The following is an 18,074-nucleotide window of genomic DNA, read 5'->3' as shown; positions in this document are numbered from 1 at the left end:
TGTAACCTTGTGGAACAATGCTACCAAAGTTCAGGCTCGTAAATGAAATAAGACACGTTATTAAACCAAGGAGCTCTGCAGAGCAGAGTGGAAATCACAGAACAACCACCTGCTTTTGGAGACAAACCAGGAAAACATGGCAAGACCAGGAAAACTCTTGTGATATCTTATCTGAAAGGCACCCCCAGCAACAACCCAGGCAGGTTCAGTAACCAGCAGTTCCCCAGACAGCCTTGGTGTTACCCATGAGTAACTCACACCTTTTTTTTTCTGCACAATCTGCGTGTTCCAGGTTTCTGAGCAGCATATGAACAACGTCAATCTTGATCACATATCATGAACATCAAACTCTCTGATCCCTTCAGCTGCAGGTTATCTGGCAACTGTGCTACCCAAATGACAAGGTATTTAAATTTTCCTTCTGATTTTAAAGGAGTTTGAACTGGTTAACTTCAGAAATTCACCATAGTGATACAACACCCCCACACACACATTCCGGGCTTCATTTTCCACCAGCAGAATGTCAAGTTCATACCTCATATGATCATTTAATGAATTAGTTAAAAAGAACACGTGGTAAAATGAAAACCATGGGATATCCTCTAATTTCTAAACCAGGAAGAATTATGTGGAAGAGCAAGTGAAAACTTTTAATGTGTGCAGTAACTTGGAGAGCATTATCCCCTTTAGAAATGGCTTATCCAAATTTTAAACATGTTTAGCACCCTCTTTGCATCTGTCCACTTCCATTAAGTCTTTTATCCTTCAGGAAAAAAAAAAATCAAAACAAAACCTGAATACTGCTCCTTCAGGCAGTTATGTACTGCAGTGCTTTCTAAGAGAAGATAATCCAGTGATAGCAGCCAAGATTAAAAAACACTTCACTTTACAGTCAGAGAGACTGATCACTTATAATCCCTGAAATTAGTGCATTTCTTTTCAAACCAAGACAGATGAAAACTGTTGGGTTTGTCTTGTTAAATTCAGGCTTTTTCACTGTGCTCCTACCTACTCCCTCCTCTTTTTTTTTTTTTTTAAATATAACACAGGACTTAAAATGACTCAACATCCTCAAATTGTTTTTGAAGAAAAATGTCAAAAACACCTACAAAGCCAGCAGCAACCTAGACTGTGCTTTTACATCTCCACAATCTTCCTACCACTTGCTTCACTGTCATTTTATATGCTGAAAATTCTCATCAAGCTTGATGTTCTGTTGTATCCAGTAATGACCACTTAAAAGGGAATCATATATCACAAGATCTTTTTCAAGTGATTAAAATAAATTGATACCTGTGAATCTGAATAAGATGAAAGAAAAATATGCCTCTCAACTCCTGGCTTCTATAAAAATCCTCTTACCAGGCCACAGCCACATCTCTGACTGCTGTGAGAGCTACAGACCAAGCAGAAAGTGTTCCTTTTGACTTGGGCATTTCACTTTGCTTCCATAAAGATGAGATAATTGGAGCTCTGCTGAATGAAATCCAAGTAATAGCAAGAAGACTGGAAAATAAGGACCTCAAATACATACTGGAAAGGACCTGTGGGCCATGGCACCCCTCAGTGAGATATCAACTACCCCCTTTTCTAAATGTATCAAGCTTTATTTTAAACCCAGCTGGTCTCCTGCCTGCACCATGCCCATCCCCAAGCTCTGCTTCTCAGGTGGTTGGGCAATCTCAATTTTTAACCTGGATTTATGACTGCTTCATACACATTTATCTTTACGTCAAGTGGTGCTTCAGTTTTAAAGTATAACCTAAAATCCTCCAACAAGGAGAAGGATGATGGATAGAGGGCAGCCCCGTCATTATTCCAATTTATCAAGACAGAAGATGAAATTGCTGATTTCACCTGTCAGGAGCCACAGACCCGAAGCTGTGGCGCATCCATCACCCGCGGTCACGCGCTGACCCAGGCTCCCACCCCTCCCTGTGCCAGCTCAGGGCACCCTGCCACTGAACTGAGCCACATCTGTGCTGCTCCTCTGCAACTGAGGGATTTTCAGCCCTGGAGCCCAATCTGAACCATCTAAATCTGATTTAACTGGAGATCCTTCGGGAAGTGAGTTACTGTGAAAGAAACCAGAACGCAGCACCAGCCATTCTCCACAAATATTTAAGCTACAGAATAAGGTACAGAAACTTCAAGGTTTTTGGATTTATTTTTTTTTTAAATCCCACTGTTCAGACACGAGAAGTGAAAAAAGACACGAAGTCTGACTCTGCATTGTGCAATTATTTTCCTTTGTCACATAACTCCAGGGATCAGCTGGCCACTTGGATTGGGCTGGGAGCACCCTGGACTAGTGGGAAGTGTCCCTGTCCATGGCAAGGGGTTGGAAAAAGGTGATCTTCAAAGTCCCTTCCAATCCAAAGCATTCTGGGATTCTGTGATTCATTCTCTAATTCTATGACCATTAAAGTTATCTATCTTTTCCCATTGAGGAAACTAAAAGAAAATAGAATAAGAGGTATCCTAAGTGACCTTTCATTCTATTTGCTTGGTCAGTTCTCTCAGAATAGATAAAGATAAACCTTTTCTTCTGGAAATAACCATATAATACTCAGAAAACTGTTGCTCGCTCTATTATATTTCACAAATGATGTATCTTCTCAGAGCATCACTAAAATACAGCATTAATAATTTCTTTATGCACTAGAGAGTCAGGCTGCAATGAAGAAAACACAAACATATGCTGAAAAATCAGCTGTCCATACCTAATGGTTCATATCAGCTGTCTCCAACAGATCATCAGTAGAAAAACATTCATTTCCAGGTGCAAGTATAACAAAATCAATAGCTGCTCACTACTTGCAGGTCTAAAACTGCAAGAAGTAAAGATCATGCAATCTACAACATCCCAATTGTTCCCACAGACACAGGAGCAACCTTCAAGCTGTTCAACATCAATCAAGTTTGGATTCAAAACCTTTCCCATAATGACTCAAATACTTTGTATTTTTTTTGTAAGTACCATTGTGCAAACGAGTGAAACAGAAATCCGAGGGCAAGCACTACAGGCTGAATATTTTCTTCTATGACTTCAGCAATTACCAACAAAGTTGGATCAATATCAGACTAAAGTTTCCATATTTTATGGAAAGTGGGATTAAACAGGACTTAAACCTGGATAGAAACACACCAGCACCGACAAACGAGGTTTGTCTTCTCACTAAAGACTTCCCTTAAAACAACACTAAAAAATAAAAAAATAAAGGAAAAAAAAAACAGAAGAAGGCCAACTTACGGGAGAGCGAGTGCGTGCCTTTGGGGAGGTACTCGAAGAGCAGCGAGCTGTCCTCGCTCAGCATGTCGGCTTTCAGCGACAGCAAACTGTTCTTGCTCATCAGAGCGGCGCGCAGGTTGGCCACGGTGGCCGCCTGCAGCGCGTCCTCCTTGTCCGGAGTCAGGGGCTGGTGGATGTAGCTGGACTCCCCTCCCAGCAGCGCCTCCTCCACGTTGCCGTAGGGCTCCGGCCGCTCCACGCGGCTGTCCGAGCTGCTGGGCTCCGTCCCGGCCGCATCAGCGCCTGCAGCGGGGGAGATGCGGTCAGAGACGCGGCACGACTGCGGGAGCGGCCCCGCGGAACGCGGCCAGGAACGCGGCAACCTGCTTCGGGCTTTGCTTCCACCTGGGAGTGCTGCCCTCACCCCTTCTCCTGCTCTCACCCCCCTTTTCCTGCCCTCACCCCCCTTTTCCTGCCCTCACCCCCCTTTTCCACTGGTTCCCAGCATATATCACAGGATGGGCCTTATACAGAAATGTTTCAGTTAAAAAACCCAAACTCTCCAGCCACTTTACAACGTGTAACTATAAAGAAACTGTATACAAATACATTAGTAACAAATATGTCAATTACTGAACCCTTTTCCTGCCCTCACCCCCTTCTCCTGCCCTCACCCCCCTTTTTCCACTGGTTCCCAGCATATATCACAGGATGGGTTTTATCCAGAAATGTTCCAGTTAAAAAACCCCAAACTCTCCAGCCACTTTACAACATGTAACTATAAGGAAACTGTATAAAAATATAACACATTAGTAACAAATATATCAATTACTGAACTTTTCTCCTGCCCTCACCCCCCTTTTCCACTGGTTCCCAGCATATATCACAGGATGGACCTTGTACAGAAATGTTTCAGTTAAAAAACCCCAAACTGATCAGCCACTTTACAACATGTAACTATAAAGAAACTGTATACAAATATAACACGTTAGTAACAAATATGTCAATTACTGAATCCTTCTCCTGCCCTCACCCTCCTTTTCCTGCCCTCATCCCCCTTTTTTCTGCCCTCATCCCCCCTTTTCCTGCCCTAATCCCCCTTTTCCACTGGTTCCCAGCACATATCACAGAATGGGCCTAATACAGAAATGTTTCAGTTAAAAAAAACCCAAACTGATCAGCCACTTTACAACATGTAACTATAAAGAAACTGTATACAAATACATTAGTAACAAATATGTCAATTACTGAACCCTTTTCCTGTCCTCACACCCCTTTTCCATTGGTTCCCATCACACATCACAGGATGGGAAATGTATCAGTTAAAAATCCCCAAACTGATCAGCCACTATACAACATGTAACTATAAAGAAACTGTATACAAATATAACACATTAGTAGCAAATATATCAATTACTGAACCCTTTTCCTGCCCCACACCTGGGGGTTCTGTTTTTCCAGCCCCTTCCCTCCTGCCCCACCACTCGGGCTTCAGGCTGGTACCACATGCTGTGAAGGCACGGCAGAGGATGTGGATTTTACCCACAGCCTGGATAAGATTATTTATTTATCCTAAACTAAGATTTCAGGATAGTTTCCTAGTACTGAAATTACATTCAAAGGTTTAAGTTGTGTTTTCTCCCTAATTTTACACTCCAGTGAGCCCAAATTTTCACTCTTTGTTTCTTCCCCATGATGAAGGTTTTTGAGAAACCCAGTAATAAACAGCCCCTAATGTGGGGTGCTGAGTATAAATCCCTTGGGGTCACTTCTCTGAAAAATACACAGCAACCACTGGTTCCCAGCATATATCACAAAGGAGGTTTTATAGAGAAATGTAACAGTTAAAAAAAAACAAACTCTTCAGCCACTTTACAGCATGTAACTATAAAGAAACTGTATAAAAATATAACACATTAGTAACAAATATATCAATTACTGAGTCCAGACAAAACCAAAAAAACTATGATAAAGTAAACTCCTTCCTGCAAAAACACAGTTTATTTTTGTATTTTTTGGGGAGGTCTAATTGAAGAGCCTCCTTTGTTTGAACTTTGACTCTCTTATCAGCTTAAATAATTTATGTATTTTTGTGTAAAGAAAAATGACTCTCAGACTCCTCTCTATTCTTCACATGAAACAACAAAAATTACACACAAAAAGGGCTGTTAGCCCATTTAAAAGTGCATAAAACAAATTGCAATTACCTACTCCACAATCTGCAGCAGCAAACACAGCTGACACACTCAAAGCCCAGCTGAGCACCTGGCAAACGGAGCTGAAGCTTCCCAACAAACTCATGCCTTTGTGGCATTTCTCCTATCAGGGAGAGGGAAAAAAAATCCATATCCAAAGAGAAGGCACAGATAATGAGCTATCAGATGGAGAAAGAGGCTGTTTTGCAGATCCTGAATATTTTATTGCCTCCTAGTTTAAAAGAGATTTAAATCTACTTTATGCAAGAGGGAACTATTAGAGCTTAAACCAGTGGTAGGACACTTACAAAATTAATACCTGCTGCTTCCATAAATTCACTTTGCACTCTTCAGGGCAAGGAATTCAGGTGTTGTCCACACACAGCACTGCAATGAACTCACTCCTGCACAGAAGCTCAGGAGAAGGGAGGAGGCAGAGAGGGACAAACCAGCCCTTGGTTTCCACAACTTCAAACCAGGGCAAGGCATTAATCTGCAGAGCCTTATTAAAAAATGCTAATGAGGACACTGGTACTGTGCCCACCTCCTGTAACCTGGAAAACAGCTGAGGGAAGATCATTATTTTTATCTCCATTTCACAGGTGGTGTCTGCCAGAGAAAGACGTGGGGACTCGCTCAAGGTGCCCAGCCTGTGGAGCCAGGAGCAGCCAGCGAATTTCCCAGTCCCAGCTCAGGGCGTATCAGATTCCAGAACATGTTCAGATCGGTTTTACTAAGCTGCCAGTATAGCCTACTGCTAAGTTGTGCCTTTAAAAACCAAAGGGCCTCAAAGCAAACAAGAAGGAAAAAGCAATCATAGGCAGAGTGCTCCCACACCCCGGAGAGGTAGGGAATGCCCAAGGCTGGGGGCTACAAACACAGTAGGAAGTTCATAAATGTGAACGACCAGAGATGCTCTCTGTTTAAAACAAACCATTTTCCCTCCTCCATCTGTGTTTTGCTTGTATAATTTCATATTATCCATTTTATTAAATCTTAGCCAAGCAGAAGAATTGAAATGCTTTGAATTTTTAGGTATTTTGTCATCCATCCTTTAGTGGCTCACAGGATATCCACTCTTCTAGATGATAACGAAGGTTTTTTAAAAACAAGCCAGCATGCCTACATAAAGGAAAATTACAAGACAGTAAAAGCCAGCAGCTGTTACAAAAGGTGGTGAAGGAAGCAAATGAAACTTTAGCCCACTAAACTGGGAAGGTAACAGAGCTTCATCACATCAAAGCCACAATAACAGCACTGTCCCACTGCCTACATGGGGAATCACAGCACATAACTCAGGCCAGAAAGGGTGTCTGCCCACAAAACTGCATTTCCAAAGAACCAGGCAGGCAGGGAATCACCTTGTGCTTCCTGCACTCCTTTTCAGAGCCTGTTGCAGCTGCTGATTGACAGTTGCCAGAATTGGCTGCTGCCCGCTGCACATAAACACTAATTGCTAAAACACACGCAGATTAATTGTAACCACAACAAGACATTAAATGTTCCTCAAAAGCCAAGATTAGAGACAGACAGCGAAATAGATGCTTCAGAGCTTCCAGTATTTATAGCTGATGTAATCTAATCAAACACACATTATGGCAAAATAAATATCCACTTAGTCACATAAGTACTAAAATACTCTCAGCACACCAAAACCCAAAAAAATGCACCAAGTTCCTCTCCACAGTGCCTCCAAAACCACTTCTCTTTTCTCTAGAATGCAGCTCCTTTTAACAAGATTTAGCCAAAGAATTATATGAATCGAAAGCATCCGTCACTTCCCAGTAATCCAAACTGTTTACTACAGAGCCTCAGCCCCGTGTAAACCAGGCTTTAGTCAATGAGCTTCTATTCTGCAATTATTCACTGCCACGGGCCCAGAGCTCCATCCCAGCCCTCCAGAGCTCGTTTTTCACCCTGCTGGGACAGCCCTGTGACTGCAGGGCTGCACACGCAGGAAATCCCGAGCTAAACACGGGATTAATGCTGCTCGAAAACTGAGCTCATTAGTCTCTTTAGCAAATCATTATTTTGCAGTTATTCTATTACACCAGCCTACTTTCCAAAACACAGAAGCTTTAGAAAAGCTTTCTTAAATTTGTTCACTTGGGTGAATATTTTATTGTTAGCTTTTACTGTCAAATAAAACACAGAGCTTATTTTTTGACAATTTTGGCCACAGTACTTCTATACAATTCTGAAAACAACAGTAAAGTTCTTAACTACACATGAAGCATCACCTAACAGGGATACAAGGACTGCAAGCACCTTCTCACACAGGTCACCCATGCCAGCTGAGCTCAAAACACACTTCATTCCCAGCCACACAGACCAGGCAGGCTTTAACAGATCCATGAAGAGGAATAAACCTCACACCAGGACAACAGGAGCAGTAAAATATTCCCAACACACCCAGGGTGGCTGCTGTGTGAGCTCTGGAAGTCCTATAAAGCAGCTCCTGCCACAAACCCAGGAACGGGAAAAGCAAAAAATCAAGCACTACAGTCATCTGTCAGCCCCTTGGAAAGGGCTGTGGCACAAATCAAAGTAAAGCAATGTACTAAATGTATCCAAATGTTAATGTGATAATTTATTTTCAAAGATCTAGGAAGAAGCTGACAGTAAAAAGCATTAAACCCAGTCCAACAACTGAACAAAACACACATGCCGTCCCAGAAACAGCAAGGAAAGGCTCCAATTTAAAGACTCCATTTACTACCTTAATTAATTACTTTAATACACAAACCAATTTTTTCTCTTGTATTTCTTCTCCCTGCTTTTGTCATTTTTTCTCATTACAGCTTAAACTCAGCTGTTACCAAAGTACCTCCTCAGCGTCTGCTTGTCTCACACCACTTATTTCTTGTTTGTTCTGTGTTTTAACCTTCTCAGTAAACCCCCAGTGGGGTTTCCCAGACTCCCAATGCTATTATTCTCTTTCATAGTTCTTTTTTTTTTTTAATTATTTTTTCCCCTTTTCATCCTTTATTCCTGCTCTCTCATGTAGACAGTTGAACACCTAGAAATCAGGAGCTGGAGAACTAAACCCATGAGAAGGGAGAAAGGAGTGAATAAAAGCCATACAAGGTTGCATTTGCTGCTGGAAAACTCAAAGCAGAAAGGAGCTTTATCCACAAGAACTAAAGGCAACGTTTTGCAAAGTCTCTCTCTCTCTCAATATTGCTCTTTTCATCACAGTCTGGAGGTAAGAGGGGATCAGAAATCTGTCACCTCCTGCTCACAGCCCTGTTCAGCGTGGCAGGAGCACAAAGCAGGGATGTGGTGGCCCCAGTCTCCGGGGCTGTGTGACAGAGGTGACCCCCAGCCACAGGCACAGGAGTCCTTCCAAGCAGGGGAACAGAACCTCACCTACCATCCACAGAGCTTCAAAGCAGCTCCTGCGTGTTTCTCCACCTGCCTGGCGAATTTCAGGAATCTTTGAGGAGCCCTCCCAAGCTGGAATGCAGGGGTGGTTCATGAGCACACCTTCCTCAGCACCTGCAGTCAGCTCCCTGCAGGTCCCACAGCCTCCAGAGACGCTGGCAATTCAAGGCACCTGCCACAAAAAGCTCCTGAGCCTTTTCTGTAGCTCACCCCACCCACAGGACCCAGTTTGGCAGAGTGAGGGTGGAAAGGTGAACTGAAGGGCAGACACCTCTGGGGACAGGAGTCCTGCTGGCAGCAAGGCAAGAACTCAGGCAAATCCAGTCTGGAGAGAGGAGCAGCTGGAGCTGATCTGAAGCAGCATCACCATCAGACAGGGCAGTGAGGAGTCATCCTGACCTAGGGCAGCATTACTGCTCTGTCACCCAGAGTCATCTTTAAGAACCATAGAATAAATCAGGTTGAAAGTGACTTCAGAGCTACTTTTAGAGTAAGATTCCAGCGGCTTTACAGCCCCACTTGTGGATATCAGCAGGGAAGACAGAGTACAACTTCCCCAGGTCCTTCCTCCACCTTTTGACCACTCTGTGAAGAATCTCCTCCTTTCACCCTGTGAGAATCTCCCTTCCTGTAACTCACATCCATGACCTCTCATCTTTTCCCAGCCCACACCTGAGAAGGGTCTGGCCCTGGATAATCCACCTACCCCCTTCTCTTCCCCAAGATTTTAAACCAAGCTGTCTCAGCCTCTCCTCACACACATCATCTTGATGGCCTCAGCTGCTCTTGCTCAAGCTTGTCAAAGTCTTTCTTGGCCTGGAGATCCCCAAAGTGGATCCAGAGCTCCAAATGCTGTTCCTGAGGCAGGCAGCCAGCCTTCCCTGGCTGTGAGGGCACACAGGCTCCTCTTCAGCTCCTTACTCACCAGGAGACATTTTCTGCAAAGCTGCTTTCCCTCTCCTTGGCTGCCAAGGCAGACTGCTGCACAGGGTTATCCTGTGCCACATGCAGGACTTCACACTTTTCTGGGTGGAATTCCTGCTGTGCCTGGCACCACTGCCTTCCAGCCAATCATCCCTCCCAGCCTGGTGCCACCCAACATCCCTCCACACTTATTTGTTAATGAACAAAGTCAACAGCATCAGGCCTGGAAGCAGCCTGGGATGGATGTGGGCATCACACTTCCTGGGCCAGATGTTTTGGATCTCCTGCACACAGCTGAATTTTTAGTGTGATGGAAAACATAATTTTTTTTTTCTGTTTACAAGCAGAAAGGGAAGAGGTCCCAGCATCAGCAACTTCACCCATGCCAAATTCCTGCACCCTCCCCTGCTACTCCCTCAGTGGCACCAAGACCACATGTACAGCTGTGATTGAACTTGAGACAGGAACTAATATGTTAAAAATAAATTGATTTATTAAAAAAAAGTTATATTTAAATGCAGATCAGTTCCCCTATCTGGTTCTCTACATGGTCACACAGAGATTTTCACCGGAACAACTGCAGGAGAGCGTGGGGGTGCAATTCAGTACCAAAGGAAAGTGGGAGCCACTTAAACTCAGCTTTTGTTTCAGGTACACTGACAAAATGTGACCCAAAAAAACTTAGGTGAAATAAAAGACTTAATTTTCTGAGGTTCTTCAACCTATCTGGGTCAAGTATCTGCCTGACAGTTGATTTTATCTAGAATTCCAGGGATGATGTTTCTTGTGTAAGTTTAGGAAGGTTTGGCTTGATCTCCTTCTGTACAAAAGGCAATTAATTTTTAAACTCTCAGGGAAAAAAAAAAAGAAAAATTAGCTTTCATTTCATAGTGTGGTTTTTGATTGGGAATTAAAAAAAAAAAAAAAGAGCACACAGGCTGGCAGAAAAATGACAATCTTTTACCAGCTGCTAAAAATATCCTTGAAGTTTGTATTTCAGTTCCCTCCTCCTTTCTAACAGAAATCTTCCAAAAGTGTTTCACAACTCACTGTTTGTTAAGCAAACTCCAGCATTCTCACCCACTGCAATATTTACATGGGGAAGTGATGCCATGAGCTATATTGGGTTTGATTTGCACTTTTTTACAACCATAACAGCAGACATGTGGATACAATAAATGTGCACAGCATTCAGAATCAGCTCCAATTTCCTCAAGCAGGAAACAATCAAGCAAACACAGATATTTAACCACAATACATATGATCATTAAAAACTCTCTTTATGTTGAAGGCTGTAAGATATCTTAAGCGAATCCTTATGGAATCAAACACTTGGTCTCCTTCAGGCTGTGCTTTCCCAACCCTCTTCTTTCAGGTTTGAGCCCTACTACGGCTTCTCCACCATGACTCAAAGCAGGGTGACCTGGGACTGTCAGGATTTGAGTTCTGAAAAACACTGTCCTGCAGGAAAGTGCCAATTTCCACTGCTGCTCCTGTTTCTGGAGGGCTCAGCAGGAGCCCATGCCAGCTGCAGCTGAAGCTTCAATATAATTTTCCAGTCTACAGCCATAGGATGTTCACTCTCTGTGTTTTACCAACAGAAACATTCTCCTCACCAGCTCTAGAACACTACTGCTAAAATAAACCAGCCTTGTTTTACACAAATATGACCTGGTTTTATGTTGCTATTCCTGCAGCATGTTCCAAGCACAAGTGTATCCCCATCTTTGTCTTCCTCAAAACAGAAATCAGTGTACAAGTAACTGGAAAATTCCCTCCACTCGTCCAGGTACCTGGAAAAAATAATCAATTTTCATCTCTTTCCCGTAATATTTGTTTTTCTACCATTGAATCAAGTTCTGCAGACACTTTCCTGTGGTCAGCAAAAGGAGCTCCTGGCCCAAACCCTGCTGCTTGTTGCTGCTCCCCCACCTCCTGTCAGTGACCTCAACTCCACTGTTCCTTGGGCTGCAGAGCCAACCTGGCCAACTGCTGACCTTCCTAAAACAGAACAGAACAAATCCAAAAAAGAGAGAAATGGTTCAACTGGGTGAGTCCATTGTTTTAGAAGCTGCTCTAAAGTGGGGTGATACAGTGTCCTTGCAGGAGCAGGAATGACTGGGCAGTGCAGAAACACCTTAAGCCACTCTTGTTTCTCCAAAATATGCAGAGAATTGTAGAGTAATTTGAGACTATCACTTTAACAGTACTGCAAGCTTAACTTCTTTTTCCAAGTCTCTTAATTCAGGCAATAAAAGCAGTGACACTATTCCCTGCTGCTCCTCAGGACAGAGGCAGACACAAACATGAAGGGACAGAAATAAAACATTCAAGTACCACATTAAATATGAATATTAGCACTTGTGATATGACAGAATGCTGAGTTATAAACTCTGAAAATCCTCAGAACAAATATTTACCTTTAGAAACAAGTGCCTTGAAAAAAAAAAAAAAAGAGAGAGAATAAAAAATTAATCAGAGACCAGTACAGAAAAGCTTGGGTTTGATTCCCAGGCACTGCATCTTAAGAATTTATTCCTACTACATTTTAATGCAAAAGCAGCACTGCAAATAAGGAAATTAAAGTCTTGAACAGCGTTGATTGCAAAGTAGGAATAGAATTTATGTTAAAATACTAAAAGCTTCTTGATTTCTGACTCATAATTTCAAAGTAAAGAACAAAGAAAGGGGTATAAGGTTTTTGAGAAGTTGACATCTCCCTAAAGAAGAGCACAAGGAACAAATAAAATAGTCAGAAGGGCACTCAAGAGAGGGAAAATGCCTCTGATCTCTGGAGTTCAAGCAGATTAACAGAATCAGAACTGCTACCAGGGGGAGGAGGAAGAGGAGGAGGAGGGCTTGGGAGCCTGGGGAAATGGAATGCAGGGTGGGGAAAGGAAACAGACACCGAGCATTGAGCTAAAGCTGGTTTAGGGTGGAACCATTTTAAAGCCAGGGTGTAGCCAGGGAGTAAGTGTGTCTGGGTTTAAAGCAATGATTTTAGTTTCCAAACTTGAAAATAACCTGACCTAACCCTTCAATAACAGAAACTCCAAAGTTACTCCTGCAAAGGTTTTATCCTAATAGCTCCATTAGCCTGCAGCCATGGTGCTACACAGACCCTGAATTATTCCCTGAGCACCCTCTGCAAAATTCTCAATATGGACACAGATACAGATCAGTGATTTTGGGGGTCAGGGCTTTTTTTTTTTTTTTTTTTCCCCTCTGATTTTGCATTTTGAGGTAACTCTCAGCCACTTCCACACAGCTCCAGGCACATCAAGAGTTCCAGAGAGGGTCCAGAAACCTGGGCAGCTCCTAAGCCCAAGGAATGCAGGCTAAGCCGATTTTGGGCTAAGAAAGAATTCAGGGGGTGGCACAAAAGCACAGAGCTGTAACCCCTCCATGCCTGGCTGCATCCCTGGTCACCAGCCTGTCCAAATATCTCCCTTGCAAAACCCCCTCAATTGTGGCAAAGATTTTACCACCTTGCACCATAACTGCAATGTCATGGCTGTAAAAGAAGGTGGGAAAATGCAGTAATTAACTTAATTTTCGAAGTGGAAGGTAATTTGTAGTTTACTGTTACCTACCCTCAAAAATGCTCCAACACCTTTCCAATAAACTGTTTTAATCCAAAACATCTATCCTGCTTAAAAAGTGATCATTCCAAAATGAGGCATAAAAAAGGTCTAAGTAACAAACTAAAAGTAGGAAATTGTTAAAATTTGAGCCTGTGTTGGTTTTTAGGATGTCAGACATTTATCTGACAACTGAAATTTTAGCTAGCCCACCTTTCAGTCATGGCTGTAACAAACCATTAAACACCTGAAGTTTTCCCATTGCAACCAGGACTCAGACCATGGCAGGTGGACTGGAGACTCCCTCTCTTCAGAGCAAAATCCATTTAAAGGAAGAATAACTGACTGTATTCTGTCCCAGGGACTTTTCTGGTGGGATTATTTCAACACTGCCCACTTCCAAAATTTTTCTTAGCACCTCCTTCAATACATTCATTTTTTTTTCTTGTAGAACAAACCAAAAATCTCTGGGAGTTCCTTAAACACCTGAATCCTGAGTACCAACACCACACTCTCATCTTTCCCCCCCTTTCTCATTTTGCAAAGTCTGGATTCTTCTGTTGGACCAATATGCTTGCCAAATACCACAATGGGAACAGGGGAATTTTCAGGGGAATTACTTATTTAATAATGACTTGCAAATATGAATCAAGGGAAGATCTGAAGATTTGCATTGATAAAGGGACAGAGTCACAGGAAACCCAGTAACTTGCTGAGAAAAAACAACTTTGTTTCAAGAATAAAATCATCCTGTACTGAGGCAATCCACACATTCACCTGCCTGTACTCAGGTCCAGAGACCTCACCTGCAGAAACTTCACTGAGCTCATCTGGAACGAGCTCTTCCCTGCCTGCCTCTGAAGCCTTTTGCAATGTAAGCTCCCTATGTGATCCAACTGTTCAGCATCTGTGCTCCCCAACAGCTCCTGTAATCACAATTTGCTCTCTGGAAACCAAGACAGAAAAAGGGATGGGGAATGTTGAGGACACCAGCTGTCTCCAGGCTGCCTGGGGAGCAGAGCTCCTGCAGCAGCACTGCAGCCACACGTGTGGCATAGGAAAACCAGCAGCTTCAACAGCTCCTCACCAGGAGGGAGGAAACTTGTGCATAATTAAAGATTTTGATGGGGAAAACGTTAAAAGAACTGTGAGCTCTGCAAAGTCAGAAGGATTCAGCAAAGTCCTGCTTGTCCTTCCCATGGAGGTCACTAGTCTGGGCTGACTCGAGTCCTGAAGCTCTTCTTAACAGAACACAGCAATTCCAATACGTGTATCAAAGGAAAGAAAAGAGTTCTCAAACTGTGGCGCCTTTAGAAAGGGCTGCTCTGTTTTTAAAATAATTAGCTTCATTTCACAGTCAATTGGCACACAGAAATTCACTTGCAGCTTTTGGGTGCAAACACTCAGAAGATGTGTGGGAGTATTTCCTTGGAAATAAATTCCTGAATCATAACTACCATGCTTGAACTAACACACTAATAAAGCCGTCAATAAATTCTTCAGAAGACACCCTTCAAGTGACAGTTTTCCATTACATGAGGAGGCAAAACCAGCAACACATTGCTGGCTTAACAGTGAAGATATCTGTCCTCTTTTCCAAACACCACCGGATCCTGTAGTCCACGCATTCAAGATGTGCAATCCTGAAAAACTTTTATCCAGCAAGGTTAAAGGAACAGGAACCCAAGGCAAATAAAGATGTTCAAGGCACAAGACTACTTCTGAATTTCATAAATGTCTTCGATACGAAAACTAACAAAGACTATTATTTAGAAAACCTATAAAACTCAAGAAAAAGGGATAAAATAAAAGTTAGACCTGTTCTTTTGGCAAGTCCATGGAGGAAATTCTTCTTGGCTCAATTATGAAGAAAGTTATTATTTATAAAAGCCCATCCTTAAGTTTACTTTGGAGAGCTGCTGCTTCAAGTTAATGTGGCTTGATGAGGAAAACATATATAAGAATGTTTCCTACAAGGAATGACAGACTGACATCCTGAACAACCCAAACAGGATGAGAAAGACAAAATCTAATGTGTTTGATGCTAAACAGACAGTCCAAATTAATAAATAGAAACTAGCATGAAAAGATGGTGCTCATCAAGCTTTGTGCTTGACTGACACCACCCTGAGAAACTGAGAGCTGAATCACAGCCCCAATCCTGTACCTCAGTTTACCATTTGCATTCCTCTGCAAATCCCATTTGATCATTCTTTCTTGGATGAAAAAGACAATCTTCATGGCAGACATTAACAATCTCTTGCTATTCCCATTATGTTAGATTACCATTAATAAGATTACCTCAGACACTCCCTTTTTATTTTAATCTCTAAAGTTATCAGATTCCAAAACTCTCAGCAGCACCCATCAACATATGGGAAATCAACAGATTCACAAAGACTTTTCTTACCCTTTCAATATAAATAAAATCTGTGTCTTTTTTTGGGATGTCAATGATTTGTATTTAAATAGTCTACTTAAATATTTGGGACACTTTAATACACCTGTCTGTACTGATAAGAATGTTTTTTCCCACTGATAGCAGCACCACTGCTGAGGGTGAATGAGCTGAGTTGTTTCAAAAGCAAAGTTTCAGTGACTGCAATGTGCCTCTTTGTAATACAACAGGAATTAAATAATCCTATCTATAATAGAGGAGTAGGAAGTATATTTTTCATCTGCCCCAAATAATCACTGAATTTAAAGGGTGATGCAATGGTTACTTGCAAGTTTCTCCTTCTAAAATGCTGCTGAAATGCAGTGCTGTTTGCAACCAAGACCAAAAGAGTATCTTACACAGTTTCAGGAGGAAGACTGAGCTTTGAAGAAGTATTCTCCTAAATAAACTTTTGCATTTCCAGAAAGCATTGTCTGTGTTAGCCCAGCAGTAGAGAGGCATTTGTAAACCACCCCAGTGAACCCAGCAAGAACTTTCAGCAAGCAGCATCTTAAAATAACTGATAGGATCAGAAAAGTGAACAAGCCTTAAAGAACAGAGAGTTCTAGGTAACTTTCTTTCCTCCTAGCCACTTCTGAAAGAACATTCAACACCCATTTCCTCAATGGGGGAGTAGCTTTCCATCTTAACTGTGAACATTGCTGATAGGGATACTTCTAAATAAATGAGGTAAAAGAGAGCCCCAGACTATGAAGTCTGTTTTAAAAAATGAAACCTGACATGACTAAATCAAAGACAACTTCAAGCTGAAATTTAAGCACAGCCCAAATACTCGTTACAAGTGTCTGCACTGTGTCATTACCCATTTGCACACAAGAAAATCAATTATTCTTCACACTTAGGAGTCAAGTCTGCAACACCCCTACAACACTGCTGAATTCTAACAGGAGAGGGAAGAATCTGGGGTACCAAAATCCAGCCTAAGAACTACCCTGTAGCTCAGGATATGAAGTTTGCTGGAAAAAAATCTCCCATCTGCTGGATATGGGAAATACCCATGCAAGAGCAGAAGACCCTACTGCTTGCAGGGCCCAGCCAGGGATGTTTTTGGGGGGGCAGGGTTGCTTTTACTTCACAGTGAAAGAGCAGCAGCCTCCCCTGAGTGTCCATTTGATTTCCCCCAACCCACAGGTTTATCACAACCCAAGAGAGAGAGGCTGCCTGTGGACAAGGTGTCCAAGGTTAACCAAAACTGGACATGTATGGATCTCAAATCCTTTGAAATCATACTGAAAAAAAACCCCAAAGACACCACAACTTGTCCTACAACACAGGCAGGGACAATCCCTGCTGCTAAGCCCATTCCACAATTCAGGCCCCACACTGCAGAGGAACCTCCCTGTCCAGCAGGGCAGCAATGAGAATTTCACCTGCATTCACCTCTCCAGATGGCCAATCTGGGGAGCCCAGGAGCAGCTCAGTCTCCACAGCCCCACCTTGTTCCTCATGGACACACTGCTCTCTGCCAGTCACCACTGCCAGCATGGGCAGTCCCTAAACCTGTTCATTTTGGACAGCAAGAAGCCTTGCCACTCATTTTTCTTTTCTTTTATCAGCACTATAGGAATATTGAAACTCTTCCCTCAACCACCACCATCCAGTTGCCCTTTTCCCACCACTGAAACCACCTCCTTTATTGGAAACTGCATTTAAGGCAAGATTTGGAACAAATAATTTGATGTGCCTGCTGACATGCTGTCTCAGCACTGTGCTGAGTCAACCCCCCAAGCCATCTTCCTCTCATCTGAGAGCAGCCCCTGCAATTTAATTCCTTAACAATTAGGAATTAAATAATCTAAGTTTCATTCAGCTTCCAGTAATACAATCTTTTCTGTTGTGCATTATTTTCATAAAGACACGGTCTACACCCAGCTTTCCAAGAGGATCAGAGCTGCAGCTCTGTTTCTGCAGCCACTCCAACATGTCTGGTTCACTGCAGGTACCTGTCCAAACCCACATCCCTCAGACAGCACAAGTGATGGAGCTGTTTCTATGGAAAATGAAAAATAGTTGCATGAGAACAGAGACCAAGCAATCCATGCTGAGTCTTCACTCAAAACAAGGATAAAATACATGCATTGCAAAAATTGAGATTCTTCATAAATCACTGTTGCCTTAAATTATCTAGCATTTTTCTTATAACTGACATTGTTTAGATTTTATCATCAGCTAATTAGAATAATTACATGCAATTATCTTGCTGCAGCAGATAACCATAAAACATAATAAATCTCAATATATTTGCAGAGTTACTGTTCAATGAAAACCACATTTAAACTCCAGCATGTGAGCAACTTCAA

The 18,074-nt window shown here is 42.4% G+C and overlaps 1 protein-coding gene across 6 annotated transcripts in view; it reads right to left on the bottom strand.

Annotated features, from left to right (window-relative positions):
- ZBTB46 (zinc finger and BTB domain containing 46) overlaps positions 1-18,074 on the bottom strand; it is a 53,233-nt gene that overhangs the window by 17,620 nt on the left and 17,539 nt on the right. For all 6 annotated transcript variants that reach the window (XM_084218110.1, XM_084218114.1, XM_084218111.1 and 3 more), the window contains one exon: positions 3,254-3,535. In XM_084218110.1, the coding sequence (XP_084074236.1) occupies positions 3,254-3,535 (282 nt within the window). The remainder of the gene's footprint in view (positions 1-3,253; positions 3,536-18,074) is intronic.

The sequence above is a fragment of the Fringilla coelebs genome (genome assembly GCF_963513975.1).
Source record: "Fringilla coelebs genome assembly, chromosome: 18".
NCBI lineage: Eukaryota > Metazoa > Chordata > Aves > Passeriformes > Fringillidae > Fringilla > Fringilla coelebs.
This window is presented reverse-complemented; position numbering and strand designations above follow the sequence as displayed.